The following is a 15133-nucleotide window of genomic DNA, read 5'->3' as shown; positions in this document are numbered from 1 at the left end:
AGGCCAAGCGACTCAACTATGCACGAAAACACAGGAACTGGGGTGCAGAAAAATGGCAGCAGGTGCTCTGGACTGATGAGTCAAAATTTGAAATATTTGGCTGTAGCAGAAGGCAGTTTGTTCGCCGAAGGGCTGGAGAGCGGTACACGAATGAGTGTCTGCAGGCAACAGTGAAGCATGGTGGAGGTTCCTTGCAAGTTTGGGGCTGCATTTCTGCAAATGGAGTTGGGGATTTGGTCAGAATTAATGGTCTCCTCAATGCTGAGAAGTACATCTGATTGGCCCCAAATTTATTCTGCAGCATGACAACGACCCCAAACATACAGCGAAAGTCATGAAGAACTATCTTCAGCGTAAAGAAGAACAAGGAGTCCTGGAAGTGATGGTATGGCCCCCACAAAGCCCTGATCTCAACATCATCGAGTCTGTCTGGGATTACATGAAGAGAGAGAAGCAACTGAGGCTGCCTAAATCCACAGAAGAACTGTGGTTAGTTCTCCAAGATGTTTGGGCCAACCTACCTGCCGAGTTCCTTCAAAAACTGTGTGCAAGTGTACCTAGAAGAATTGATGCTGTTTTGAAGGCAAAGGGTGGTCACACCAAATATTGATTTGATGTAGATTTTTCTTCTGTTCACTCACTTTGCATTTTGTTAATTGATAAATATAAACTATTAACATGTCTATTTTTGAAAGCATTCTTACTTTACAGCATTTTTTCACACCTGCCTAAAACTTTTGCACAGTACTATATATATAATATAGATATAGATATAGATATATATGTTAAACTGAATCTACTGTCTTCAGTGGGGTTTCAGTTAATGATCTCTCTGTTAGTTACTTTCTGTTATTGTTACTGCTAAAAGAGGTAAAGTGTTTTCTTTATATGTTCTGTTAGAAAAACGCACAAGTCTTCAAAAGAGATAAATAACATTTATTTAAAAAAAAACTGTGAAGTTAAAGTTAATTGTTTGAGAAACAAAAAAACACATCTTAATTAGAAGGAACACCATGTTTTTTTTATTATTATTTAGCATTTCAGTTAAGTAACATAAAAAGATGTTCTACAAAATAAATAAGGGGAAGTGTGTTTTGAAAATCAACATAATATGCCAGTATAAAAAAAACAATAATAGTCTAATCCAGGTTTTGATTTAACTGTATTGGCACACTCTCTTGCTTTTAAAGTTATACTAAAAAGCATCTGTATTGATGTAACATATTCTGATTACTATAAAATTTCACTCTTAAAGAAATTGTACAGAAATGCAAGCTCATTTTCTTAATTCAGGTTATTGTAGCAGATTATTTTTTAATTCACGATAGATCCATAGTGTATGTGCTACAACAGGAACTGAAAGATGCAAGGAATATGCAGTTGTACTTGTGTCCCCATTTCTTCAATAATGTTATTCTGTTAAGTGAAATAAAAAAAGGTGGTATACCACGCACATATCTATAGTTAGAAGCAATGGGTATGATGCTGCCCACTAATTCTGACCTATTGGAAGGTTTGCTGAACCAACATCATGATCTGTACACAATTTCTTTTAGTTACAAAGTTAACAACACAGGTAACAAGTTCTGCTGAAGTTTACTGAATAACAATTGGCAGAATTTAGATAAATAACTGATAATTTGTAGTTGGTTACATGTTTGCGTTGACAGTAACATAGTTTATCAAGGTTATGTTTTGGTAACATGGACATACATGACAGGATATGGAAATCCGAATAGAAACAAACCTACAAAAAGGGGGCTTTTATGTAAAATATATTTCAATTTGGCAATAAGCAAAATTAATTTGTAAAAGTGGAGCATTTCATTAGAAAACTTGCTTTGTTATAATTTTTCTCTTCTTATAAATACTCAAGACTGGGAAGATTCAGGCTAAAGTCAAGCAGCACTGTATAGAACAGATCTGAGGTCCTGTCTGGTCATTGCACTTTATTTTAAAACAATAAGAAATCCACTTCACAGTCCGGTGTTAATCATCATCTTTACCTCCTGTTTTGCTTAGCTTTGCAAAGGAAAAGAAAACAACATTATAAGATGTTTGCTGCTTTAAAATTCAATGTTAACTTTATTACAATTACTATGTCATATAATATGACTTTATGCCAAAAATGCAATTTGCAAATGCATAACGTATAACTGTAAATCTTACAAAACAAGTAACAAACCATTTGTAAGGTAAATTTTGTTACTACATCTGTAACATTAACATTTATTTTTTCTTTCACCAAAAAACTTTAGATGAATTAAAAAAAAAAGTTGGATATTCAGGAAACTGAATACAAAACAGCCATTTTAACACCAATTGACACATTAGAATATACAGTATTTATGAAAGTAATTTAATGGCTGAAAACTGTTTCTAGTTGTATAACATTAAAAGACTGTTAACCAACTTTCTTAAGACTAACCCCTTATATTGCGATGTTAATTCAGCATATGCAGATATTTTGAATACAACACTAAACTGCAGCATTCTGGAACCTGCACTAGGTCACACTGTGTGATTGCTGGAGTGGGTTTGAACAGCAACACATCAAATTATACTTACCAGGAAGCAGCAAACATTTTTCATTTACAACAATGCATTTGAAATACCTGAATACTCCCAAATTAAAAGGTAGAAAAAAAAACAACCTGAGAACCAATAGCCTTAACATTAACATTGCGTTTTCCTTTCTTAACACATGGTATAGATTGAAAGTCACGCTTTATCATTTCGTAAGTGAACAAAGCCTATGTTTCTGATAACGCTGTTCTTCATACTCTACCCAGTGAACTGCACAACAGGTCTGACGCAAAGCTACCCAACATGCAAAGTGGGAGATTAATGCACGAAAATGGCACAGCTATAGGAAACTATTTCCAGTCTGTCTGCCATCTCTGCACTTACTGGATATCAGTGGAAAATAATGAATCGCAGTTTCACATGACAGGTGCACACTGGTCTTTTGTCTTTCTATTGTATGACACTAGAATTTAATATCCTGCTGAATAATAATACAAATAAAGTTGATACAAAATTAGCAGCACAAATAAAAATAATAATTTTAAAAACAACTTACATGCTGTATGATGACACATGTTCAGTCAGGGTTGATTGAAAGAAAGAAAAAGAAAAAATCATTTCATATACAAATTATTCTTTCAAGCGAGGATAAATGTAATATGTCTATTGTATGCGAAAGCAACGTACCTTGATTACATCTACCCAGTTCCAGCCACGGGGCAGCTCACCCTTGTTATCTGTTGATTAAAGTACACAAAAATCAAATATCAAAATAAAAATAGTGCAGATAATATTATAATTTAAATCCAAATGAGGACATCAGCTGTATGTCAAGTTGCTCAAGCTTGTGAATGTTACTCACTAAGACTGGGGCAATACGTTACTGTAGGATGGCAGGCTGTTGGCATTGCGTTACACTTAACAGGACGAATTTACTTGCTATCTTTATTGGAGTCTAAAGCCCCTTTCACACTGGCATGATCTACCCAGGTCAGAACCTACCCGGGCAGGACCTGGTGTCATGAGGGTTGGGTACACGATTTCACACTGCTTTGCATTAATGATAACAATAATAAATAAAATTTGAGGGATTATTTAAATTATTTCAAAATCATCACATCACTGTTGTATAACAATTACAGACAAGGGGACTGTAGTTTTCAAAGGTTGGTAACTTAAGTTGAATATATTTTTTAGTAATTAGACTATGAAACCAAAAAACAAACAACATTTTTCCACATATACATCAACATCACTGTGCAAAACAGAGCATTTAACTTTAAGTTTTAGACTTTTAAAATTGATATCGCAGACTTGTTTATAAAAGACTGCAGGAATCAACATTTACCTGTTCACCACAATTGAAGTAACCTGTCATTGAAATATTGCCACCTTACAGTGGACGAGAACGACACTTGGGTTTGATTTAATTTTATTCTCAAATGACCAGTAACGATATAAAGTTCTTAGAATCATGTTTGTTATAAAGATTTTCAAATGATTTATTAAGATAATAAACATAGCTGAGAATAAATACAGGCCAAATAAACTATAAAAGACAATGCCAAGTCTACACATACACTTGTCACAGCGACAGTTTTTATAATAGTGTTGGCCTAATAATAATAATACACATTAAATAAAAAAAAAGAAACACGAAACGCTGTTCTGTTTTATTTCTTGCTACCACAATATACAGAAAGATGCTTTTAGGGAAGTTTGTTGATATTTTAATAATGCAAATATGTGTTTGTAAGTTTTTTTTTTATGATTATGTTACGTTACCGTGGTAACAGGTTTGTGACAGGTTTGGGATGACTAGGCTTCTGCTTAGTCACCTCGAACAGGTATGAGATGACAATGGAAAACTGGTTCTGACCTTAGTGTCTTGGTATTTAATTTACTGTGTAGAATTCCTGTTACAAAAAAGTCAAAAATGATGTTTAACTAGTGTCTAAAAATACAATAGTCTGAAACCGACTGGCCATTGAGTTCATTTATCCCAGACGACACTGCAGCATGTGCGGTAGGCAGGCTGGATCCTATCAACTTGAGCAGCTAATGTGTGCAAAACTTTTAATCGGGGTGAACAGTGTCGGAAAAAATGAACGACTGCTAATTCCGGGACTGCAGACAAAATGGAACACCAAGCAGTGTGGAGTAGTGGTTAGGGCGCTGGACTCCTGACCGGAGGGTTGTGGGTTCAATCCCCAGTGGGGGACACTGCTGTTGTACCCTTGAGCAAGGTACTTTACCTAGATTGCTCCAGTAAAAACCCAGCTGTATAAATTGTATGTAAAAATAATGTGATATCTGTATAATGTATGTAAAATAATGTGAATCTGTATAATGTGAAATAATGTAAAATGTGATATCTTGTAACAATTGTAAGTCGCCCTGGATAAGGGCGTCTGCTAAAAAAATAAATAATAAAAATAAATAATAAAATAATAGCTTCAGTATAGATTGGAGTTACCCGAAGTAGTTCATGCCAAAAAAGTAATGAAAGTTATTTCCAGTAAGCCAGTTAGTAGGAAACAGTAATGTCCAATAGGTCTTTACAGGTATTGTTAGAACTTACATGCACATAATACCGGCTCTTTAATATACGCTGGGAAAAAAAATATTAGTAGTGCAATAGTCTTAAAATGATCAATAGAATGCAGTGTAAAATTTGTTTTATAATTTTGAATTTTACAAACCTGTTTTTCCTGTTAACTTCCTCTTTTGTGATTTGGTTAACTGCTCTTTTTTTTCCTTTTTCTTTGAAGAGCTGAAATTAGGATTAATGACATTCTCACTGCTGGATGTCAACGTCTGCAAAACAGGATAAGTGTGTTACTTTTAAAATGCTTTTGAGTGCTGTTTTAAAGTGTTAACACGCCATGCCTTCTCAAAATTGTACGAAATAATTATTAGTTACTTCTATACAAATCTTATTTTTTTCATAGATGAAGCCACTGGAATGTTTAAAGGAAAATGTCTAAAATGCTCAAAGGGTTGCCTTTAGACACACATTTTGCATTATTTAAAGAGCTCAAATTAGCAGATGGTTGTTTCTCATGATTTATGGAAATGTCTGTATTCACAGAACGCCGAATTTCTCCAAGAAGCTTCCTTTCACTGACAAGGGGAAAGCAGACTTACCAGTGCATTGTTTACAGGCTGATGGGTTTCCATAAGCTGTTGCTGGTTTTCTTTTGCCCATTCAAACAATGTATACATCATGGCAGTCCCTAGATTTGCTTCAACTTGCTCTTCTAATTTGGTAATAATGGTCTTCTTTACCTCTGGGCAACTGATAAATATATATATAAAAAAAACACACAAAAACCGTCATGAACAATTAAATGGGATCCTACTGCTATTTCTGATGCAGGATGACTGGCTGATAAAGAATCATGTTTCCTTGTGTTCATAGCTTCCTCCTGACAAAAACATCTGCTAGACAGGAGGCAAACTACAAAACAGTGTCATCAAACGTCTTTCCCCTTTGCAACGTCCCCTCTAAGATAGTGAGCTTTAAATTTGTATTTATTGTTTTTACAAAGTTATCTTTATTTTGTGTGTTTTACATTCAACTTGCACAACTTATGTATGAAGACAAGATGTTCCTGTTAACTTAGATGTAGACTATGCCTTGGAATTTTAACAACTTGTTTGTTTCTGCTGTTCCCTCAGTGACAGCATCTAACCCCAGTGATGTTTACAAGTTTGTGTACTCACATTCTGTTATTAAAAAAGGCATCCAGGGAGATTTTGGGGGCTGTTTCTGGATATGTTTCAGGCCAGGAAATATCCAGTAGGAATGCTTTTGCATCTTCTAGGTCTCCTATCTGCAAAGTTTCAAATCATTCTGAGACTTAAAGCTGGCAAATTTACAACATGTGAAATTATATTATGGAAAACATATTTTTGACTTGCTATCTTAATGAGACTGTAATCCAACTGAATAAAATAAGAAACAGTTAGTTAATAAAAATGCATTTCACCACAGTTCCAGTAATAGAACGTGACTGAAATAATCATACATCTCAGCTGTGTACCAAATATAAGGCAACAACATAGCAACTGGCTGTACCGAGGCTAACCACACTTTGTAGGTGGCTGAAGGCATGAGATTTGCCTCATATCGAGCACAAGATGTGGAATATCACTGTACAACTGCACAAACATCTCATGTATTATTATAACAGAGACAATCCAGCCCACTGTAACTCACCCTGTATTGAAAAGAGACCGGGCTGAGCTCTTTAAAGCAGTCGTCTCCTTCATAGATGGACTGAAGAGCTTCCAACTCCATCTACCAGGAAAAATAGAATTCCCAATAAATTAGGATGGACCGTGTTTCTTAAGCACACATTTAAAGTGATAGGGCTCAAATGTGCAGTTTTGAAAGAATGAACATTATATTAAGCATGTAAAACAAAATCGGGTACTACACAAAGTTAAATAAATCTGTGTTAAAACCCTGCATCAGGATAGAGTTGCACTTGTCAGGAAGGTGAAATCGTCCCCTCCTCTTCAACAGCTTCCTTCCTGTCAATAACCAACCAGCTGCCAGTAACATGCTTCGACACAGTGACTAGCGACTTTAAGGGCTGACTTGGTGACAATTTTGGTCAAAAGCGACTAGCTACAAATCTAGCGATTTCCAAGACAGTCATCGGAGAATTTCAGAGTTATAAAACTGCCAAAATGTTTTGATTACCCTGTATTATGAAAAATGAAAATGAAATCCAATAATGCCCTGCCCAATTTGAATACGCAAGGAAAGTCAAAGTTGGTTTGAATGTATATAAAATTTAATCCGGGCAGGGGGTCATTTTTCATACGCTGATCAGAGGGGGACCAAATTTTGCGTGACACCAGCATACTCACTCTCTTTCACTGCCCCTCCACCAGAGTTCCAGTACTTCAGTACTTCTAGATTTAGGAATACACCACTGCATACCATGTGTAGATGTGTAGTTGTTGGTGTGTCGATGTACTTTGATTGTTTGCTGACTTTTGCTTTGAAATAGCAAGTTTCAGATCTGAAAAGCTGGCAATACTGCCCAGAAGACACTGCTGAGGTGAAATAACCCAGGAAGTGCAAGTGTAACAAATGTCCTGAGAATAAGGCGTGGAAACTGAGAACTGTTACAGATAACTTGTTTTATAATGTAAATACTGTATACGTGGCCATAACTAGCTATCAGGACACAGAGGTTGTGTCCTCGGTTGTTTTTTTGCATCATCAATGCTGATGCTCATGTAAAAATTATTTTAAAGTACAAAAAACTCCTTAATTTTATTTGCTGGTTTGCCGTGCAACATAGATTAGGAGGTTGAATAGTAAATACCAAGCACTCATATAAATATTGCCAGCTACAGCTTGAAACCTAAGTTTGACCTCGGTAGAATGTCAGCACTGGTTACAACACTGTCAGTATATGCTTTCTTAACATGTGTTTCTTCATAACCGAGTTCAGACCAGAACCCACTAACAAATAACAACACACTGAAGCAATACAGTACATTCACTTTTTACCATGTGTACAGTAACAGCCTGTCAAAAGCTGTCAAAAAGCTTTGTGACCAAGATGGAGGCTATATCATAATACTGTAATTCAAAACCCCAAAGGTACAAATTATATGAATTCTAAATAGTGAAGTCTGTTGTAAATGATGTATTCTATTTGTTATTAATTATTATGCTATAGTATACTATTATGCTTTCAAATACAAATTTAAAAACGTTTTATTTGGAATAGATAGTTGAGTGCTACTATGTTTCGTTTTTTTTTTCTTATTTATATGAAGCGTCTAGCTAATTTGAGGGATGAGTACTGGCAAATCAAGGTCTTTGCTTAATTGCTTGCTATGTTTTTGATTAGTATTTGTTTTAACTTACATTTAGTCTTTACGGGCTGGGTTTGGGATGTTGTGGAATTTTAAAATAATACAGTAACTTGTGTACTAGACTGACATAAATAAAACGACACAGAAAGACTCGTCGTGGTACGTTTTGCGTCAAGCTTTACACACCAATGCAATATTTCGGTAAAGTCTTTGGTATTCTGTTTTAATTTATTTTCCAAAAACATGTGTGTTCCACTATCCACCCTGAAATCTATCGGGCTACTAAGCACAAAAACAAATGTCAAAACTCGACATACACCTCACGCGTGTTATCCAAGAATCTGATCTCATCGAAATTTAAGTTCAGTAACTTACCTCTTGATCTTCGTTGGCTGTCATGGTTTTTACAAATCCCAAATGCTCACAATGTACACGATTTATTAAAAGTTAAAATGCTCCAGTTTAGCCTTAGTAATAGCACCTACGCTAGCTCCCCTGCCAGTCATGTCAGCGTCACACTCCGTGAACTTCCACCCCCGCCCGCTAACCTCCCAAACGACGCCATGGCCCTGTTCACGTGATCTGGGTGGAAGAGAATATTTAAAAAAAAAAAAAAAAACAGAGGACGGTTCCGGTTCAATGGAATAGATCAAAGTGACGAGTTAATATTTTGTTTACATGTAAGGGGTAATATATAGTTGCAGTGTTGTGTGAAAATACATTAATGTAATTTTCAAGAATTGTAGCTAGCAATAGCTGTATGTATAAGTAAACCAATGAAAAATGCATTTGAATCTATGGTTAACTTATACAGACGACTCGCGGATAAATAGTACAAACTTTAAGCACATGCTACCCCCCTTCGCATTGAGCATGGAGTGAGAAACTACATCACTTGCACACCAAGTTTGCTTATTTATAGGGCAATACCGTGTGTTCGTACCTCTACTGTCTGATACGGCTCTCTGACTTCCCTATATTTGATGTTATCACGTGAGGTATAAAGATCATATGACAACCCTGTTCCGCCTCTGGAAGGAGAATAATTGGATCGTGGCTTGACCGTTGTCGACACTCAAAGTCTGATTTGCCAACAGCTGTGTCAATCAGGGATTTTGGGTTCATCTTCCTGGGTCGTGTCGTTGGAAAACGGATTGCCTACTTATTGGAGCTCTGGATGAAGACGATAAACCACATATAAAAAAACAAAACAGTAAGAATTTGTGCACTGTACTGAATTTTCTAGTTCATATGCTACAGTTAATCATGGTACGATATGGAACTATGTAATGCAAGCCACAGAAATGTCGAGTTCAATAATGAATGTGCTACACCATGGAAAGTACTGTAGCTAGACTAGAGCTTTTATTTATATATTTTTTTAGGAAAACGGGAGGCGTAAGATAATACAACGTTTACTCGTTGTTATAGTGTGTCAAATCTCTGTATAAAAATATGATTGAAGATTGTGTGTTATGCATTGCCTTGCATTGTTTTTACTTAACAAGGCAGCAGTGTGGAGTAGTGGTTAGGGCTCTGGACTCTTGACCAGAGGGTTATGGGTTCAATCCCCAGTGGGGGGACACTGCTGTTGTACCCTTGAGCAAGGTACTTTACCTAGATTGCTCCAATAAAAACCCAACTGTATAAATTTGTAATTGTATGTAAAAATAATGTGATATCTGTATAATGTGAAATAATGTATAATGTGATATCTTGTAACAATTGTAAGTCGCCCTGGATAAGGTCTGCTAAGAAATAAATAATAATAATAATAACAAAGAAACACTAAAAAAAATTAAGTGCAAGTATTAACTATTGATTTTTTAAATATATATATATATATAAATTATACAAAATGAATACTTATGATTTTAGTTTGTATGTTGACATTTGATACAAGTCGATACTGGACATGTGCTTACTGCACCACAGTTATATTATTATTTATTATTATTTATTTCTTAGCAGACGCCCTTATCCAGGGCGACTTACAATTGTTACATTATTTCACATTATACAGATATCACATTATTTTTACATACAATTACCCATTTATACAGTTGGGTTTTTACTGGAGCAATCTAGGTAAAGTACCTTGCTCAAGGGTACAACAGCAGTGTCCCCCACTGGGGATTGAACCCACAACCCTCCGGTCAAGAGTCCAGAGCCCTAACCACTACTCCACACTGCTGCCCCTGCCTGTGTTTTGTGAAAAGCAATATGCGATGTGGTGAGAGAACACATCCAACATAAAACTATCAGTCGTGATCACTATTGCACTATGCCATTTCTCTACAAGTATGCCAAGGTCTAAAGATCCATCTTCATTTACTATAGGTTTTGATTCTTCAACAAGGGAAACAAGTTTGTTTTCCATTTTTTGACGGCCAGTTTTTCATGTGGTGATAAGAGTGTCTAGATCTATACAGAAACATATTTTAAACAATTGGGATAGTTTTCCCCATATGTAGAAAGTCACTATTGTTGTTCTGCCCATTATTCTAATTTGACAGGGGTAACTACTAGGATCCACTGAGTTAGACTATATAGCCTATATTATTATTATTTATTTCTTAGCAGACTCCCTTATCTAGGGCAACTTACAATTGTTACAAGATATCACATTATACATAAAGCAACCTAGGTAAAGTACCTTGCTCAAGGGTACAGCAGCAGTGTCCCCCACCTGGGATTGAACCCACAACCTTCTGGTCAGGAGTCCAGAGCCCTAACCACTACTCCACACTGCTGCCCACTGTACAGTTAAATATGTAATTACAACATGGCATGCAAACAGATAACTATCTGGTTATTGTTTTACGTGTGCAACACTATTTCTATATATGTATGTATTTCAGATTCTGTTCCTGATCCAGGGAAGATGAGCCCAACACAGTGGGATCTGCCTCCAGAGCTGTGCTGTCGGCCCATGGCCTTTGTGGCCCTGACTGGTCTTGACATGGTGTACAACGCCGTTCACAGGGCCATCTGGGATGCATTCTGTGCCAATCGAAGAGCCGACAGGGTCCCCATTTCCTTTAAAATCCTTCCTGGGGATCATGAGTACCCAAAATGCAGAACTAAGGTAAGGAGTTATTCTTCAGAAAACAAATTACTTTATTTATTTATTAGGAGACGTTCAGTGCTTGCCAGATTTCAGGTAGCTGATAGACCCCAGAAGTGTGTCTCGTCGGTTCATAAGGGGGGGGGGGGGGGGATGTCAAAAGGGAAACAGTTCTCAGCCTGTATGTCTGGCCTACAGGTTTGTGAGATAATAAATAAATAAATAAATAAATAAATAATAGTAATACTAATATGGTGAATACGTGCATGTGCGTGGGTTGCACAAACTCCAACCTGTCAGTGCATCGGGAGCATGCCTTTCCAGGGAAAAAGAGTGCCGTATTTTAGAATATAGCATGGGATTGAGAAGCAAGCACTGTGTCAGGTGGAAATCAGATGCGGTACCTTCAGTGCACATCAAATGTTTTTTTTTTTTAAATAAATATATCATTGAGGTTTTATAGGAAACCACCATGAACACACACACACACACACACACACGTATGCAGAAGTATTCATCCCCCTGCAAAGTTTTCACATTTTGTTGAATTACAAACAAACTTTTTTTATTCAAAGCTGTAGTGGTTAAAATGAACACTGTTATATGAGGAGGAGGTTAAATGTCAGCAAACCTTGCAAAGAAAAGGTACAAAATGAAATTTACTGGTTGCATAAGTATTCAGCCCCTTAAGTCAGGACTTGGTAGAAGCACCTTTTGCAGTAATTACTGCTATGAATCTTTTTGGATAGGTCTCTACTAGCTTTGCACAGTAGGATGGTGAAATGTTTGCCCATTCTTCACGGGATAATTGCTCCAGTTCTGAAAAGTTTGTTGGGGATCGTCGATGGACTTCAATTTTCAAGTCTTGCCATAAATTTTCAGTTGGATTCAAGTCAGGACTTTGATTGGGCCACTCAAGAACATTAATTCTCTTCTTGTTCAACCACTCCAGTGTGGCTTTGGCTTTGTGCTTCGGGTCATTGTCCTGCTGAAATGTGAATTTCCTCCCCAGTTTCGAGTCTTGGCTGACTCAAACAGGTTTTCCTCAAGGATTCGCCTGTACTTTGCACCATCCATTCTCCCCTCTATCCTGACAAGCTTCCAGTCCCTGCTGAAGAGAAGCATCCCCATAACATGATGCTGCCAGCACCATGCTTGACAGTTGGGATGGTGTTGACTCGGTGATGTGCAGTGTTGGGCATACGCCAGACATAACGCTTGGAATTTAGACCGAAAAGTTCTTTGTTCTTTTTTTTTTTGTAATAAATAAGATTTGAAAAATACAAAGCGCCTTCAAGTCAAGGCTGTTGCGAAAGTACGTATTGAGTACAGTATACAGTAATGAAAATACATAAAACTAGCTGCAGTGATCGTGGAAAAGAGTGGATTGAAAAGGGGTTAAGTATGAAAGTGGTTATGAAGAAGTTATGATGTCATTTTTAAGATCGTGGTTATCAGAAAAGCTGATTCATCCAGCAATTATCGTGCTGCTGAAAAATTAGTGTAATGTAAAACAACACAGGCTGGGACAAAATTGCTATTGTGCCCACTCAAAGGAAATCGTTTTGAGGACTGGGTCGTCTGTTTCTTAATGTCCTTGCTTACCTAACGAGTAAGTAAGTTACAGTATTTCAGTTACATTACTGTTTTTGACAGAAACCTACGGTCATAATATCAGCACTCACTTTTAAAATGATATAGAGACTTAATTCTTGTGTGTGCATCATCAGGATACAAAACATGTAAATAGTTCTTATGGCATTACCATATTGGAATATAAACCTGTATTTCTGGATTACAAACAACTATCCGAACTTTACTGCATTAGAAAATTTGTACCATTGATGTAATGGTGAGTAAAGAAACGTTTTATTTTTCCATATTCATTGCTGAAGTTGTCTTATCTGCTTTATATTATGCCATCTTATCAATCCTCATGTCTACTGTACATTATTGTAATGTTTTGTAATTTATCGTCTTTGAAAAGATTTCAGTGTCACTGTCAGCGGTCTGCTGTCTGTGACAGTCTGTGGCCTGTGATCACAGACAAAATGACAAAAATGTATTATAGGCCATAACAGACAATCACTAAACTAATTACAGAGTGTACAGTGCCTTGCGAAAGTATTCGGCCCCCTTGAACTTTGCGACCTTTTGCCACATTTCAGGCTTCAAACATAAAGATATGAAACTGTAATTTTTTGTGAAGAATCAACAAGAAGTGGGACACAATCATGAAGTGGAACGAAATTTATTGGATATTTCAAACTTTTTTAACAAATAAAAAACTGAAAAATTGGGCGTGCAAAATTATTCAGCCCCTTTACTTTCAGTGCAGCAAACTCTCTCCAGAAGTTCAGTGAGGATCTCTGAATGATCCAATGTTCTAACCTAAATGACTAATTATGATAAATAGAATCCACCTGTGTGTAATCAAGTCTCCGTATAAATGCACCTGCACTGTGATAGTCTCAGAGGTCCGTTTAAAGCGCAGAGAGCATCATGAAGAACAAGGAACACACCAGGCAGGTCCGAGATACTGTTGTGGAGAAGTTTAAAGCCGGATTTGGATACAAAAAGATTTCCCAAGCTTTAAACATCCCAAGGAGCACTGTGCAAGCGATAATATTGAAATGGAAGGAGTATCAGAACACTACAAATCTACCAAGACCCGGCCGTCCCTCTAAACTTTCAGCTCATACAAGGAGAAGACTGATCAGAGATGCAGCCAAGAGGCCCATGATCACTCTGGATGAACTGCAGAGATCTACAGCTGAGGTGGGAGACTCTGTCCATAGGACAACAATCAGTCGTATATACTGCACAAATCTGGCCTTTATGGAAGAGTGGCAAGAAGAAAGCCATTTCTTAAAGATATCCATAAAAAGTGTCGTTTACAGTTTGCCACAAGCCACCTGGGAGACACACCAAACATGTGGAAGAATGTGCTCTGGTCAGATGAAACCAAAATCGAACTTTTTGGCAACAATGCAAAACGTTATGTTTGGCGTAAAAGCAACACAGCTCATCACCCTGAACACACCATCCCCACTGTCAAACATGGTGGTGGCAGCATCATGGTTTGGGCCTGCTTTTCTTCAGCAGGGACAGGGAAGATGGATGGAGCCAAATACAGGACCATTCTGGAAGAAAACCTGATGGAGTCTGCAAAAGACCTGAGACTGGGACGGAGATTTGTCTTCCAACAAGACAATGATCCAAAACATAAAGCAAAATCTACAATGGAATGGTTCACAAATAAACATATCCAGGTGTCAGAATGGCCAAGTCAAAGTCCAGACCTGAATCCAATCGAGAATCTGTGGAAAGAACTGAAAACTGCTGTTCACAAATGCTCTCCATCCAACCTCACTGAGCTCGAGCTGTTTTGCAAGGAGGAATGGGCAAAAATTTCAGTCTCTCGATGTGCAAAACTCATAGAGACATACCCCAAGCGACTTACAGCTGTAATCGCAGCAAAAGGTGGCGCTACAAAGTATTAACTTAAGGGGGCTGAATAATTTTGCACGCCCAATTTTTCAGTTTTTTATTTGTTAAAAAAGTTTGAAATATCCAATAAATTTCGTTCCACTTCATGATTGTGTCCCACTTGTTGTTGATTCTTCACAAAAAATTACAGTTTCATATCTTTATGTTTGAAGCCTGAAATGTGGCAAAAGGTCGCAAAGTTCAAGG

At 37.0% G+C, this 15133-nt stretch overlaps 2 protein-coding genes across 2 annotated transcripts in view; one reads left to right on the top strand and one right to left on the bottom strand.

The window, feature by feature from the left end:
* Positions 1-999: 999 nt before the first annotated feature.
* Positions 1000-9262, bottom strand: LOC117421261 (RWD domain-containing protein 4-like). Its single transcript, XM_059027442.1, has 7 exons — positions 8746-9262; positions 6749-6829; positions 6253-6362; positions 5674-5824; positions 5229-5343; positions 3214-3263; positions 1000-3085 (listed from the first exon to the last, which is right to left on the bottom strand). The coding sequence occupies exons 1-7, from the start codon at positions 8767-8769 to the stop codon at positions 3068-3070; spliced, it is 549 nt and encodes a 182-aa protein (XP_058883425.1). The 5' UTR covers positions 8770-9262; the 3' UTR covers positions 1000-3067.
* Positions 9263-9312: 50 nt separating this feature from the next.
* The window catches only part of LOC117421260 (trafficking protein particle complex subunit 11-like), a 30068-nt gene continuing 24247 nt past the window's right edge, over positions 9313-15133 (top strand). The window contains exons 1-2 of the mRNA XM_034035419.3: positions 9313-9583; positions 11232-11458. Of these exons, the coding sequence (XP_033891310.3) occupies positions 11255-11458 (204 nt within the window). The 5' untranslated portion in view covers positions 9313-9583; positions 11232-11254. The remainder of the gene's footprint in view (positions 9584-11231; positions 11459-15133) is intronic.

This window comes from Acipenser ruthenus, chromosome 1 (genome assembly GCF_902713425.1).
Source record: "Acipenser ruthenus chromosome 1, fAciRut3.2 maternal haplotype, whole genome shotgun sequence".
NCBI lineage: Eukaryota > Metazoa > Chordata > Actinopteri > Acipenseriformes > Acipenseridae > Acipenser > Acipenser ruthenus.
Note: the sequence above shows the minus strand (reverse complement) of the source record. Positions and strands in the feature narration are given on the sequence as shown.